At 38.7% G+C, this 16,476-nt stretch overlaps 1 protein-coding gene across 2 annotated transcripts; it reads right to left on the reverse strand.

Annotated features, from left to right (window-relative positions):
- Positions 1-311: 311 nt before the first annotated feature.
- On the reverse strand, positions 312-14,229 carry LOC119720348 (TNF receptor-associated factor 3-like). Of its 2 annotated transcripts, XM_038190002.1 has the most exons (5): positions 14,137-14,229; positions 13,639-13,792; positions 12,101-12,187; positions 2,530-2,743; positions 312-1,163 (listed from the first exon to the last, which is right to left on the reverse strand). In XM_038190002.1, exons 4-5 carry the CDS (start codon positions 2,737-2,739, stop codon positions 621-623), a joined length of 753 nt encoding a protein of 250 aa, XP_038045930.1. In that variant the 5' UTR covers positions 2,740-2,743; positions 12,101-12,187; positions 13,639-13,792; positions 14,137-14,229; the 3' UTR covers positions 312-620. The 2 variants fall into 2 exon arrangements, with proteins under 2 accessions (XP_038045930.1, XP_038045929.1); XM_038190001.1 differs by lacking the exons at positions 12,101-12,187; positions 13,639-13,792; positions 14,137-14,229 and having other exon boundaries at positions 2,530-2,787.
- Between the last annotated feature and the right edge of the window lie 2,247 nt (positions 14,230-16,476).

Below are 16,476 nucleotides of genomic sequence, written 5' to 3' on the forward strand. Positions count from 1 at the left end.
CGTGGGGGTGCGATCGCACGCCTCAAATCAGAAGGACTGGCTCGGGGCATCTTTATGTACATTCCGCACTGGTCTATAAACATCAATGCAACAATTGTAACATGACAGACCTTGTCCATTTCCGCATAATTAACCATAGCTCCTTTTTTATCTACGTACTGGACCAAGTCTGCCAAAATCCATCTCTTACCCTGCTTCACATAATGCTTTAGGACAAAATCTGCTGAAATTCACCACTGCTATAGCTAATAATGATGGACTTGGTACTCATGGCTTGCCCACCAAAATCTCCAAAATGGGGGGGGGGGGGGGGGTGGTGGATTTGGGAAGGTTAGGGTTCATGAAGGAAGCACTATTTGCAATCTTCAATATTGGGCTGCACCATATTTGAATATTTGATCATCCACTAAATATCCGAGAGAGTATTTCTTTTCGATTTAGATATTAAACAACAAGGAGACAACATACCTCGATGTGGTTCAACACAATTTCATGAACTGCAACTCTTAATCCAAAACATTTGCTGAACAATTCAAAATGCTGTACAAAATGCTGACCAATGCATAGATGTAGTCCTTGTGGACTGTCCCAGAATCATCATGTCTCCAATCAGTCTGATCTTACAGCTTTTCGAGACCGGTTGTATCGACGACCAACTTGATGAACATTGTGTCGTCCTTGACGTAGCTGTCGCTGGCCATCAGCAGCTCCTGGGTCACAAAGAGTGGGCAACCGGAGGCGATGTTCATGTCGCTGCTTGGCTTCTTGAAGGAGTTGCTGGTAGGATCCGGACGGAAGGCATTCACGATGTGATCCCGCTTGTTCTGATCCAGGAGCATGAAGGTGACCTTCTGCTGGAAGGGCCACGGCAGGAGAGCGTCATGGCACCCTCGCATGATCATGAAGAACAGCGACATGTGGGTGTGCTTCCCCATACCGTCGCCGTTCAGGTACACCCTCGCCGACATCTTGTAGCCATGTCGGCTGGTGTAGAACACCGGGCAGTGGAAGGATGTGGTCTTGCCGGAGACAGCATCCTGACGACGGCGATTGTACTCGCTTATACGCCACAGCTGAGAGCTATCATATGAGGCATCCTCTAGGGCTTGAATGCGTCGTTCCTGCTCAGCGAAAATGATGCTGCTCGACGTCAGCATCTGATCCTGGGGACAAGGATTGGACATTTACACGTTTAAACTTTTCAACGTAAACAAATCGAAATCCATAATTTTCCAAAATGTTTAAAGGCAGGTTAACAATTCAAGCACGTTACCTCCCATATATAACAAAAGTTTAACCCAGAGCTGAATTTCAGTGTTTTTTATTCTACTGTTGGGAATCTGCATGGACAATATCTGCAAGAATTTTTTTGTTATTAGACTTTGCGATGATTATATTATATACATGTAATCAACGAAAACATGGTATTGTGTTTTGGTTGAGATTTAAGTCCGACTTTTCATCTGATAGCCCTAAACAGTTGACCTAACCAAAATGCGAAGGACGCGTACACCCATCTTCGTAAACACCTATGTACTTTTTAGCAACAGCTCTCATTGGTTTTGTACATGAATTTTAATCTTGGACATTCGGTCAATTGTGAACATATTGTTTGTGCCCTAACCCTTTTGTAGAAGGCCAACGATAGCCAGTGTTTACATACTCACACTTGCACTAACGTTTTTTTCTGGTATAAATCGAAGATTTTCTATTGTTCCTCATCCCTTTTCCTTTGTTTCTACTTTTTTGCAACAGCTCTCATTGGTTTTGTACACCTTATCTAATCGAGGTCGTCCTCGATTTGGTTCCTGTCCTCAATTCGTCGATGCTGTTGCACGTGTGTATCCTCGATTTACACAATAAAAACACACACACAGACACAGACAGAAAACACTATCGCAAGTTCCCCCTTATGGCTAAAGCCAGGGGGATAAAAAAATTAGGGATCTGCATGTTAGGCTTGCGCGGGTCCGGCGGTTCCCCGGTTCTAACCGGTTCTAATATGGGAACCGGAACCGCGAGTCCAATATTTTCAAGAACCAGGTACCCGCTATCGTCGGTTCCAGCTCCAAAAGAATCGGTTCCAGATTAAATTACCAAATTTCTGTGCACAAAATCCAAAGCCAAGAATCAGCTCCACAGGAAATCAATCGCGGAGGCGCGGCCCGGGACTTTCACTCGGGCCGGCTAGTCAAAACAATTTTTCACAAGTCGGAGACAAACAGCTCAGCAGAGCTCAACACAGCCCTTTTTGAGTTTGCGGTCGGCCACGAGGCGTGCATATACAGCATTGAACCCAATACTGGCCCTGTACGATGGATAATAAACATGCACGGGGTGGTAAAACCTTCTCCTAAAAAAGTCAAGTGTGGACACGGCTTTAGAAGTACCGCAGAACTTGGTTGCATATGGGTCACACATTAACATTTTAAGTTTTTACTTTTTCAATGACCACCCGTTAGGCCCATACATGTAAATACATGTATATGCGAAATGTTTCCAAACTGAAACGCAAAGTCACATCCTTACCTGGAAAAGAAGCTGCTTCCTCTGCCTCTCGATGATCTCTTTCAGGTAGGCGTTCTGCTTCTCTAGGTTCTTCCATTCTCCCTCCGGCTTGGTTTTCACTAAGTCTGCCTTCAGTTTTTTATTCTCTTCACGCAGTTTAGTGATCTCCTTCTGCAATGCAGCGGCATCCACGGACCCATGAGCGTCAGTTTTCTTCTCGTTATCCTCCATGGTACTTGCAACAACATGAGATGAGAAAATCAAATTAGAAAAAGAGAAGGAGACAGAGAAAGAAGGGGAAAAAATGGTCAGAACAAAGACAAATTTACCAAAGGTTGTTGAATGCCGTGGCCTCGTGGTCTGGGGCATAGGATTTGTGGCCTACGGGTAATTCTGCAGGTTGTGGGTTCGAGTCCAGCCTGGGGTCATGGTGCATGTGCCCTTGAGCAAGGCACTTTGTCACTCATTGCTTCTCCCCACCCAGGAGTAAATGGGTACCTGTGAGGGCAGAGATGGTTTATTGTGATTGAATTATAGCTTCCTTGCGCCCAACAGGCAGCATCGAGCTGTATACTCCCCAGGGAGCTGAGATGGTATGAAATGTTTAATTGGCCAAATGATAAGGGGTAATAATAATGTAAAGGGCTTTCATCTTAGTTAAAAGCGCTATATAGACCGCTTGCAGACGCATTCGATAATCGACGCGCGAAGGTGTGCGACGCCATGTTGTGGGACAAAATGTGCATGGATAGATATGCGCTTGTCCCACAACATGGCGTCGCGCGCCTTCGCGCGTCGATATCGAACGCGTCTGCAAGCAGTCTATAAGAACCCGTTATTATTATTCTTATCATTAAAGCTTAAGTTGACAATTATTAAATGTTGTCCTTCTGATTTGGAAATCACAGGTGTGTGGAAAAAGGCACACCTGGATTTTCCTAGGCGTGTGATTTTTCTAGGCGTGTACTTTTTCGATAGGCGTGTGCTTTTTCTAGGCGTGTGATTTTTCTAGGTGTGTGATTTTTCTAGGCGTGTGCTTTTTCTAGGCGTGTGATTTTTCTAGGGGTGTGATTTTTCTAGGTGTGTGATTTTTCTAGGCGTGTGCTTTTTCTAGGCGTGTGATTTTTCTAGGCTTGTGATTTTTCTAGGCGTGTGATTTTTCTGGGCATGTGATTCTGTGGTCCAAGTGGGAACTGAAGATTTTGGTATTTTTTTAATAATATTCATCTTGGTTAACGGTAAAGACATTTTCTCTTCAGTCAACATATACATGTACTTTTTTTCATGCAAATTATGCTGTAAATGTATGCCGAGGTGTGCGGTACTGAGGGATTCAGGCGTGCGATTATTAGCACTCAATCTCAGGAAGCTTTTAGGCGTGTGATGGCATGGGGGTGCGATCGCACGCCTCAAATCAGAAGGACTAATACAGTGAAATTTCAATAAGTCAAACCTCAAGGGAACAGGTTCAAAATTTGACTTCAGCAGAGTTTTGAGTTAAGCAGGGTTGTATATATCATTGCTATACAACTGAAGGGAATGAATTCTTTGTTTGACTTAACAGTTGTTTTCAGAGTTTGACTTACATGTATCGAGATTTAAACTATTGTTTGCATAACTAGACCTCTTTACAAAGCACATGTCGAAGATGAATGCAATGGATCAAAGGACCTTTTTCATGAAATATGCAAATAAGTTAAGCGCATGCGCATGACTACCAGTACCACTGGTTGGCAGTACTGCAGCCATCGATACTCTTTAGCAGTGGTGGAGTACTGGTTCAATCAAAACCTGACGGTCTGAAAGTCAATCAAAACTGTAATCAGGCCCTTCTCCGAGATGTCAGCATCTTTTTCACGAAACCAAATTGACTTGCTAGTCTGCTGACCTTGGAAAGTAAAATTTTTAAAAAGTTTTATCTGTTACTTGCGGCGTGTTTGCCTTTGTTGCGCGCACGTCGGCAGTTGTATTGTGACGTCGATAATTTACGCACTTTTGACAACCAAAGGTACCCGGTATCAATGCGCATGTGCTTGCTAAATTTGCATATTTCATGGGAGGTACGTCACAATTTAAATCCCCCAAGCGCGTGCAACAATTAACGCAGCCACGCAGTAGCGGCCCGTCACCGGTATAGTTTGACATGAGTACTGAACTGAAAGATAAAACTCCCACAAAATTTTCAATTTCCAAGTTCAGCAGAATACCAAATCAATTGGTTTTCGTAAAGAAGATGCTGAAATCTCAGAGAAGGGCCTGATTACAGTTTTGATTGACCTTCAGACCGTCAGGTTTTGGTTGGGAGTTTTATCTTTCAGTTTGGTACTCATGCCAAACTATACCGGTGACGGGCTGCTACTGTGTGGCTGCGTTATTTGTTGTACGCGCTTGGGGAATTTGAATTGTGACGTACCTTCCACGAAATATGCAAATTAAGCAAGCACATGCGCATTAATACTTTTGGTTGTCAAAAGTGCGTAAATTATCGACGTCACAATACAACTGCCGACGTGCGCGCAACAAAGGCAAACACGCCGCAAGTAATAGATAAAACTTTTTAAAAATTTTACTTTCCAAGTTCAGCAGAATACCAAATCAATTGGTTTTCGTAAAGAAGATGCTGAAATCTCAGAGAAGGGCCTGATTACAGTTTTGATTGACTTTCAGACCGTCAGGTTTCTATTGAACCAGTACTCCACCATTGCTATACAGTATTGACGACTGCGGCACTGCCAATCAGTGGTAGTAATGCGCATGCGCTTATCTTATTTGCATATTTCATGGAAAAGGTCCATTAACACTGCTGCATAGGCACTCAGTATTTCCACCAAAATATCATCACGAAAAAGTTCCTGACATGATCATTGTTGACATTTTACATGTTTCAGGCCCAAAAATAAACATAACGGTACATGTAAATTTGTACGTTAGATTCTCGTTCAATGCATTTCATCTTTTTTCCACGACATCTGACAAAAATGCCTGACTGTGTTTATGGTGTATACACAGCATCGACCATGACCACTCAGTCATCTTTGACAACCATTCTTGCTATCCAAAAAAACCTTAACACCTCAAAAATAAAGGCTGCCACACTGAATCAAAACTGCCAAAGGTTGATCCTCTTTTGAACGATACCACGCAAAAAATGGCGACACTTCTATTATATCAATTGTGTGTGTTGAACTGTAGTATGTATGTGCAGTGACGTATGTGCAATGACAAATGAGGGCGCTCGTACTCTTCAAGCTTAGCGAATTTTTGTATTAAAAAAAAAATTGAAATTGAAATTGAAATTGAAATACATAAAAAAGATAAAAAAATTATATAAAAATGTGGTACAATCACCCAATTGTATTGATTCAGTTACTCAAAAAAAAATCACCTGATTTCATTTACACGTATTCTACATCATTGGTTCAGTAAAACATGAATGGGGCTATTCTATAGGGGTCCAAAGTGGGACATTGCATTAAAAGGGCTCAAAAACTTAAGTTAGTTTAATTATGGTCGATCTGGCTTTTCATAATATGGTTAACACTAACAGTCCGTGGGACGAGGCCTTTTTTTCGCTCGCCACACGGTTTGGTTCGCCGAATTTTATAAAACTTCAAAGACATGTAGATCATGGTGTACCCTATTAAAAAAAATGTGTTCCCCGATCCACAGTTTGTTTGGGAATGAGAAAATCTGGGATAAAAACGCTGAAAATTCTACATGAGAAAAAAACATAAGAAACAGCACCCTCTATTGACATAGTCAAACACTTTTTCTTACGAAATGGCCGTCCGAGTTCGGGCGGTCTGTTCTTGACGAGAGTATTTTTATTCTGGCTCTCGAACGGCGGGAAAACAACCCACGAAAACTGCACTTGGAACAGGATCTCACACCACCTGTCTGTCAAGGTTTGCTAGAATAATATATCCGTGTCAAGAACAAGACCCGCCAGCTAACTCGGCTAAGGAGTGCTTGCTAGACGATACTTCTTTCATAATATTTCATTTCATTATTTCTCATCGGGATGCCAAAATTATTTTCGTTACAGTTTGTCCAACATGAAATTTAAATTTAAGATCGAATGTTATGTACAATCAGCTACAAATATCGATTGGTATTCAATTAAACCCCAGATCAGAAGAATTTTGTGAACTCTTATCTCAGGGTAACATGTTTTCAACAATGATAGAAGTGCGTGGAATCTGATGGAGCATCTGAACTGCTGAAACATTTTTAAAAAAAAATTATGCCAGATATTTTAAAAGAAAGTGATAAAAATTTGACGCAGCCTCAAAAAAGGAAGCAGCTGGGCTTTTGGGGTTTATTGGTAGTTTTCAAGGAGTGGATAGAGCAACAACAAAACATGAATTGGTTCTTAAAACAATATTCGAAATAATATAACCAGTAAGACGGTTTCAGCTGAAGCAAATTGCAGTTGTAATACTGCCGCTCAAGGCTTCCAAATAGGGGAACATAAATTAATTTTCTCTTCTAAAAAAGTCTGCAAACAGAAAGCTGGTCCTTCAATTTGATGAGACTTTTGACATGTTATACAACAATTATGTAATAGGACTGTGATGTACATGCAGGTGCTCACAATTGTTTTTGAGTTGAAAATAAACAAGTACATGTAATGCTCATACAGATGGAACAAACTTATGAACAAAAATAAACAAAATTTTCATCGAACTACCATCCTTCTTGTGTGTAAAAAACTGTGCAGGTTTAAATTGCCCCCCCCCCTCCCCAAATAAATAAATGAAATAAAATTAGATTATATTAAATAAATCACTTATTTGTTTTTCTTTTAGTGATTACTGAAACCACATTGTGCCTGGAATATAAAAAAATACCAAAACAGCATTTGCAGTTATTGCCGTGTTTATTTTTGAGTCTTTTTTGTTAAAGGGTAATCAAAAATAAAATCAACCTAAGTACATGTAGAACTTGAGATGTCTGTTTTAAATGGTTTTGTGATAAGACGTATGCGCTTCAGCTGATCTGATAGTATGTATATAATCGTTTTTTTTTTTAATTCACGGCTACGAAAGGGGAAAGTTTGTTTTAAAAAAAGTAAATTTATGGCAATTTTTTGACAAATGTCCCCCCCCAAAAAAATAAATTGGAGCAGAATTGAAAGATGTTACCCTGAGATTCTCATCTGGGGATCGGTTCAACACTTACTATGCCAACCAATTCTTATGTAGTTATAAATTACATACATGTACATGCAACATATTCGATCCGAAACTTGATCATTTCAAGTTTGACAAACTGAAATGAAAAGGGTTTGGCATCCTGATGAAAAATAATCTAGAAAAATCTAGAATACGCGTGTAATATGAAACTTGAAAGAGATAGTATCTGGCAAGCACTCATTTCGTGCTAAAAGGTTTCTGTGTCAATAGAGGGCACTATTTCTTACAGTTTTTTTCGCATGCAGAATTTTCAGTGTTTTTATCCCAGATTTTTTTTATTCCCAAACAAACTGTGGATCGGGGAACAAAGTTTTTTAGATATGGTACATCATAATCTACATGTCTGGACAGTTTTATAAAATTTGGCGAACCAGATTGCGTATCTCGAAAACTTACGCGTAAATCATTTTATTTAATGGACAGAATTTGTAAAATACTAAGAAAAAGTAAACAATGTGGCCATGAAAGACACTTTACACACAGCAGAATAGGTTCACACGTAACAGGAACACCGGGGGACACCAAATGCTACATGTGAAACCATTATATTGGGGAGCACCATATCACATCTTCACCCAATCATTTCTTTAAAAATTGTATCTCATGTTGAAATTGAGCTAGTACATGTACATCCATCATTTTGACCTAGAAAATGACATAGTTTACCTTTTAAGGAGGCACAAATGTAAATATTTTGAGACTGCAATTTTTGTACCAACTTTTAGCCAAAAATATGAGAATTTTCGGCTTATTTTCAACCAAATCAGGAACTAAATGGGATCAACAAATTTGTAGGTTTTATCAACTTTTATTGGAGTTTGTTACACATAAAGTATAAAAGATTTCTTAAAAAAAAAAAATTCCTATTGGACCCCTAATTTATAGAACATACAGTTCTCCATAGGCATGTTGATTTCTTGAAAATGCTAATTTTAAAACTGTCAGTACTGATCCTTGTTTAACGTTTTGTGTTTGATTGATGGTCCTAATTCACACAAGGTGGAGAACACAGATCAGGCCTTGGCCCTTTAAAAGGTATGATATCAATCTCAGTCTAAATTTTTATGGAGAAACTTTAGGAATCAGATAACCTTGGTCAATGCTCTCGTCGTTATTCGTCCCGTACGCGGCCGTCAATCGTCAGCATATATCCTCACGCGCTATGCACATGCATGTAAAAATACAGCGCGAACAGCGACCTCATGCTGCCACTATTTTTATATGCAAATCAGTTGGGGACGATCGAGAGCCTTGATTCAATCGTCGGCAAAAGCTTATGTTTTTTCTTTATTTTGCGCTGGATTTCTAGCGCACGACCTTGTATGCGAATACAGATAAGTGTAGGCAGGGCTAATATGTGGAGTGTCCAATCACACCTTAGTAAATCCGGACGTCTCAAATTATTTGCAGCTATTCGCCTTTTGCGGACGTGACAGGACCCACAGTTTTTATGCATTGGTGCCGTGTGCAGAGACACACAACGTGTAAGTGTATGGATTATGTATGGTGCCACGTTTCACTATGCAAGTTTCCTCGCAACGATCGACCAATAACAAAACGACATTTAAGGTCAGCTAAGGCTATTAACATAATGAGCACCACCCCCAAAACCTCACATGGACGATTGAACCAAGGCTCTCGATCGTCCCCAACTGATTTGCATATAAAAATAGTGGCAGCATGAGGTCGCTGTTCGCGCTGTATTTTTACATGCATGTGCATAGCGCGTGAGGATATATGCCGACGATTGACCGCGTACAGGACGAATAACGACGAGAGCATTGACCAAGGCTAGGAATCAGACTATCAATTGGGATTTCAATTAATACACCATTTAATGGTTCAGATAAGCCCACACTAGCACAGTTGATTCACAATAAACCGTAAACAGATCAAGAAATGATTAAAGCAAATGTGATTAAAGCTCTGTCTTTAAATTTCAAATTTCAAAAGAAAAATAGTTAAACTCAGATCTTGACAATGATTTTTGGTAATTACGTGTATGCAAAACATACCGGTACATGTATGTAAGTTGAGTCAATTCTAGGGGTGTTTGAATGTTTTAACATCTTACACTTTATAATTTAGTGAAATCAGTTGATTTTAGTTATTAAAATGACACTCGATCCATTAAATTTACCAACAATTTGATTTTTACAGAAAAGTGATTTAAATCAACGTGATTTAAAGGGAAGATACATCATTTGCAAACATCACAAAACGAAATGATCAAATTATCACAAAATACCAAACTGGATTGTTAGGGCATGACAGTCTAAAGCATCCTGTAAAATCATGATTCCTGGTGTGCTGACATTTTCAAGAAAAATGGTATTTTTCCAACGCTGGTCGGCCGACCAGCGTTGGAGAAAACTGACTTTTTTTTAAAAACTGCTCCTAATTTTTCATAATTAGTTATTCCGCGTTTTCTTTGCAATTGATTACAAAACTGTGAAGGGGTACAAGCCTGCTAGACTGATTCTCTGACCATACAATTCCCCAAAGTCTATAAATTCTCCATTTCATTTTAAATGGGGTCAGGGAACCAGACTACAAGAACATGAATGGTTTTCTTGGTATTTCCAGCATCTAGAAGCCCAAAAACGTGAAACAAGTCATTTTAACAATATTTGCTTTAACATCCTAATCCTCCAAAGTGATTTATTTCTGAAAAGTGCAGCAAAAGCAAATGTTGTACATTCCCTTTAAATCAGCCAACCCTGGACTACTCTTTGACCACAAAACTTGACAATCGATAAATATTCCCTTGTTATGTCATGCATGAAATGAAATTAAAAAAAATTGATTACACTGAGTTTTTATAAACATGTACCGGTACCACCCACGTAAACACGGTAAAGTTCAGTTATTACACGCAGAGGCCAGTTGGTTGCCATATGATAATATGATGAATTTTTTAGCATTACCGTGATAAAAACATCTGGTCAAAATACATATTTACATGTAATCAATGCCTGCATTGCGCAAGTCACCATGAAGCTAACATCTTAAAGCTATAGTCCATCATTTGTAATTTGTGCATTTTGTTCATTTGAAGCAACAAAAGAGTTCAAAATCTAATGAAGGATACTGAGCAACTAACCTGATGAAGTTTCAGCTAAGCTTCAGCTGTACATTCCGAGAAAAACAGCATTCTAAGATCTCAATTTCAAATCAAAAGTTACTGAATCATGTTTTGAATTGTTTTGAATTGCAGCTATACGCGACGTCGCGCACTGATCCGACGAATTATAACAACCGCGCGCGCGCGTGTGCGTCGTTCCAATGCTTGTGCGCGCTGCGCTGAATCACAAAACGAACTACTAATTTAAATTTTCCTACGGTGCTTCTTAAGAATCACCGTTGGAAATGCCTTCTTTCGTTGATTACTTCAAAATGACAGCTTCCCAGAAAGAATAATTTCACAGGGAGTTTAGTTCCCTTACTATCTTTCAACCAAGTTTGTTTTTCAACAGTAATTACGCCAGTTACTTTTCGGATGGCTGCAAATGATGGACTATAGCTTTAATGCGGGAAACTGTGCCAAAAAAAGAAGAAAAAGAAATTCAAAGTACATTTTTCCATTACAGCACTGACGTAGTGGTTTTCTAGATGATACACGCATTCTGCTGGAAAGTCACACGAAACACGGAAACTACTGAGACTTTTCACTGGTTTTGGGTTTTTTTTGGTATGCCTCAAGAGGTATTATAGAATTCCATTTGCATACAAAAGAAAAAACCCAAAGTCATGGCTTTAAATTCCATATTTTGTATTGCATTTTTTTTCCATTCATTTTTTATCAAGATCCACACAATGACTGTTTTTGTGCCCAAACTCACAAGATTTGAACTGTATGAATTGCTGCCTACTTGGGCATGACTTTTTTTTCAGTGAAAAATATTTTTTTTATAAAGTGCAGACTTGCACTTTTCATGGCCCTGGAAAATAAGTCAGGCATGCAACTTGGAAGAAACAAAAATGAGGAAACTCCAATCTTTGCAAGACTTTGTACACTGTTGTTCAATTTTTAATGGCGTAAGTGTGAAGTGAAAAACGAGGAAATCAGCTGATCCGAGGAAAAGTTGCATGCCTGATTAGTACAGAACATAAAGTAAAAAACAAAATAAACAGTAAGAAAAAAATGATTTATAATACAGCATCAATGCAGATTGTTGATCATGAACAAACGTGTCCTTTTTAATAACACGCCCCTTTTGTATTAAATGAAGTACATGGGGGTTGGGGTGTGAATAGGGGTGGGGGTGGATCCGTCCCCCTATGCAGCCCATAGAGCTTAACAAAAACCTGTCAAAACAGACAGACATGTACGAAAACACGCAATTCAAAAGAAAACTTTAAAAAAAAACATACACATACTAAAAAGTCCCACATACCTTTGCGTTGCAACCGAGTGGATGAAAAACACATTTAGCTTTCCTCTTAATGGAGTCTCCAGTGTCGGGATTTAAATGCTTCTCCATCTGTTAAAAAAAAAAAAAAAAAAATGACCTAAAATTCATTCAATATTGGTCCTCTAACTACAAAGGTTAAACAAATTTTAAGTACTGCAAATTTACTCTTCAAAAATGAACAAAAAAATAAATCACAAAATTCAGAACAAGTTTTTCTGACCGAATTTAAGATCAGGCATGCAACTGGGAAGTCACAAAAAAAGAGGAAATTCAAATCTTTCCCAGACTTTGTACAGTGTTTTTCTATTTTCAATGGCACACATGGGAAGTAAAAAAAAGAGGAAAAACTCTTTCAAGCAAAAAAATAAAATAAAATCGCACCCATTCGCTTTTTAGGTAATGGTTCCTTTGACTGACTGTTGGAATTCAAAACTATCAAGGCTGTCATTTTCCAAGCAAATCCTCAATCCACAATGTTTTAAAGATCAATGTTTCCTTTCACTATTGCCCTGTAGGTATTTGATTTGTTTTTGATACCTAGGTTTCCTGTTTTCAAATGCTTGTAACATATTTTTCTCTGAAAAGTAACGTTACAAAGTCCATTCATATACTTTTGGCTTTGAATCAGATGACCTTGAGTGGGAGTGGTCAAAACATTACAGCAAAATGTGTCAATTCAGTGAGGCGTAAAAAGTGTGCCAAGCCCGGGACACGTTGGAACTCAAGTGGTTATTGTTCTGGGCGGGTGGGTAGTCATGTACATCGTGAGTGACAGTACTTGCAAGAGCATTTATTGTATAAAAGCCAGACTTAATCGAACGATCATCACACAAGCGGCACACCCTCAATTGTTGGATGTTCTACTGGACTGAAAGTGAAGTCATGCCCAGGAACTACGTAAGTAGTGCAACGTTAGTTTTGCTGTTTTCTTAAAACTTATAAATCTTTACTATTTCCCTTAAAACAATGAAAGTCGTATGTCTGCAAAATTGAAACCTGAATTCTCAGTGGGTTGATTACTATTCGTTCTTCTTTGTGCTAACCCACGCTCTTCAGTGCAGTACCTTGGAGTCTAACGTTCAAAATGCTTTGATTGATATGAAAATCGACTTGATCAAAATGAATAATAGGTGCTTTTAGTGTTTCGGACCTTGGAATTGATTAGGCCAAAAAACAAAAAAAAAAGTTCTGCTTCCGATTACATGGCATTCAAAAATAGGGAAAATTGTAGGTAGGTAGGGAATTTTTTTTTTTTGGCCTATTTTTTTTTTTTTTGTACGATCATATGGGGGTGTCTGCATGTAATCAAGGGTAAGGCAAAAAAAAATAGTCGGTCTCTGGTCAGCGCGCGCGTCGATTTTAATCATGCGCGTCAACCTTTTTTTTTTCAAATTGTCCGCGGTAGCTACAGCAGCGCCCTCTATTGCCGCACCTCCTCAAATAAGTCAGTTGCCTCTAGTGCTCCCCTTGAAGTATGTAGTTCCATGGGATTACTACCAAATAACTAGTTAATGTTTTACCTTCAATTCCTTGTAAGGCAGTTTTTTTTTTTTTTTAAATATCTGCAATGGATGACTCTCATGGGGCATTCCTTCCCAAAGTGGTGAGACAGGTCGCCTCGCATCACAACTTCAAGCATTTGATTCTTTCAAACGGACGTGATGCTTCGTGCTCCTGGAATAAAATAAACAGATAAAATTAATAAAGAATACTGGTTGAAAAAAAAAAAACAACAATTACACACAAAACTTCATGTAACTGAAATAAGTGCATCAATGCTCGAGTCCTATTAATTTCCAATTTCAATTCAATTAAATGGGTGCTGGTTTTTCTTTTAAATAGTACAAAAATGAAATGTTTGTCTTTATATTTACAAGCATACAAATTGCATGGAGGTGCTTAGATAATCAGCTTTAAAGTATACATACATGTAGCAAGAAACAACAAATAAACAACCAGACAAATAAACAAACACAATAGACAAATAAAAACAAACCCCCCAAAAAAATTCCTCTTACCTGCATGTACTCTTGCAACTTTCTCGTACAGTTGCAGCCTTCATTTGAGCATTTAAAAGAACCATTTTGATTCTTTCCGAGCAACAAAATCCAGGCATCTGCATAAAAAAAAGAATCACAAAATCTCATTTAATTAGCGACGTAATATGATTATTTATTTTGAAATGATGACGCCATATATTGTTGGCAAGAGCATCTCTCAAATGGATTTTCTGATGTGTTCACGTATCCAACACAATCACCGAATGTCACTTTTGTCATGTTCAATTTGAAAAAGTCTCCGATTTGTCAATCGTCCACAAATCTTGCTGCATTAGAATTTCTTAACGATATGCTACCACACATGCACATGTATGAATGTTGGACTGCTTTACATGGTAAAGAAATGCATGCAGGTTCGTGACAATGTTATTCAGCATCCAGCACTATGAGTCATGAATGTCTCAGGTGTGTCGATAACCCTTTCCTTACGTCTTAACTTTTTATGCATCGAACATGATGACGCACGGTCTCCAAGGGAGATTTCAGTCTTCTCAACTTGTTATCGCTCAAATACCACACATATACTAACCTCGTTTTTCATCAAGAACGTCTTCCGAGGAATTTTCTGGTGATGCGCTATCACTGAAACAACAAAAATAAACAAGGATGCTACAGACGGTAATTTCAGAAGTGAAATAATAATGATATATATGAAAAAAATACCGGTACCGGATCCCATAATGCAGTTTGCCACGGAGAGTTCATTTTTCCTAGTGCATTGTGGGAGATGGTCGATAAATTCGCAGTGGGGGACAATTGAAATTGATATTTTTTCCGGCCAGAAGTTTCGTAAGCGTATGATTCAAGTATAAATTTGCCTTTTTCTTTTCTTTGTATCATTATGGTGTTTTTAGTAAGTCGGCAGAACGTTACCCAAATTCATAACCAATTAGCTAAAGTTGTTTAACGACACTCATTCAAATGGGCCTTGTTTTGTCAACCGTAAATTTGGAAAACTGACTCTCCATGGCAAACTCTTGGTGGCGCACTGCATTGCGAATCGCCCGAATTCATGACATCAGTGGTCGGGTACTCGGGTACTCGGGTACCCAGTTCCGACGCGCAGCCCTGTTGCATGTATAAATAGGGCCTACAATTGAATTGCGCCAAAAATAAGACAAAATGTTTAAAAAAAACTACATAATACCATACACTTTATTTTGAAATGCGAAATTTAAACATATTTTTTTGTTATTTATTCCATTACTAGAAGAAACGATAATTTTGCATTTTGTTCACGATATGCAAAGTGTTAACGTAAAATTCAGTGCGGCATAGAATGATTAAGGAGAACTTGTATCCCACGGAACCCTGGGGGACTGAACAAAATGAAAGCATTGTTTAGTTTATTAGGTCACCAATCTTTGCAAACTATCTTTAAAAAAAAAAATATTTCAATACACAAAAAACTTTGTGTAATGAAATTTAGTGTGAATTTACCTGCTTTAACACGTTTCTGTGAGTTTTGTAAAGCAATTGCGATGTCTACAGGACACTATGGACCTTTACAATTTTCACGAATGAAGGAAGTATACTTTCTGTTTTCTGCAACTGGCGATACATGTACTGTATGCATTGCCTTGAATTGGACTATTACACAAGTAAGGCCCAAAAAAAAAAAGTCTCCGGTTTCTGGTATGGAGCTCACCAAAGTGGTGCGTCGACGCGGCCTTTTTTTTTTTTTTTACCTGTTTTTTTTTGCTTCAAATGTCGGCTGAGGGCTGCAATTGGTGCCCGACTAAACTTAGTGAAAATATATGGGAGTCCAGAGAGACCACATAAAGCTTATTCTCGATCATAACCCCATCTAAAAACACGTTAAAATTGTACAGCAGCAGGATTCCAGTCAAACCATTGAGTTTGGCAGTTTTGAGACATCATCTTTTATTGAAAAAAAAACTTTTCATTTTGCCGACGTGCATGGCTACGGCGACGCGCCCGCACATACCAGAAACCCGCACATAACACAAACCGGAGACTTATTTTTTTTGGCCTAACCCTCTGTGTGTGGCAATTCCTACACATAAGAGACCCTACTGTTCGACAATCATTCATTCATGAAAACAACTCAACCGTAAAAAAGCTGAACAATAAAGGCAAACTTTTATTTATACAGAATCAGGCATTTACTTTCAGTCAATGCTTAATGCTTTTAGTACTTTTTGCTTAAACTTAATTCCTAGAATTTGCTAGTTTTTATTCATACGACCCATTGTGTACACACAAAGTGTGCACTCTTACTGATACTAGTCTTAGCAGTTCAACAGGCCCATTGGTGATGGAAGCAAGCAATGCAAG

This window comes from Patiria miniata, unplaced genomic scaffold, assembly GCF_015706575.1.
Source record: "Patiria miniata isolate m_02_andy unplaced genomic scaffold, ASM1570657v1 HiC_scaffold_9, whole genome shotgun sequence".
NCBI lineage: Eukaryota > Metazoa > Echinodermata > Asteroidea > Valvatida > Asterinidae > Patiria > Patiria miniata.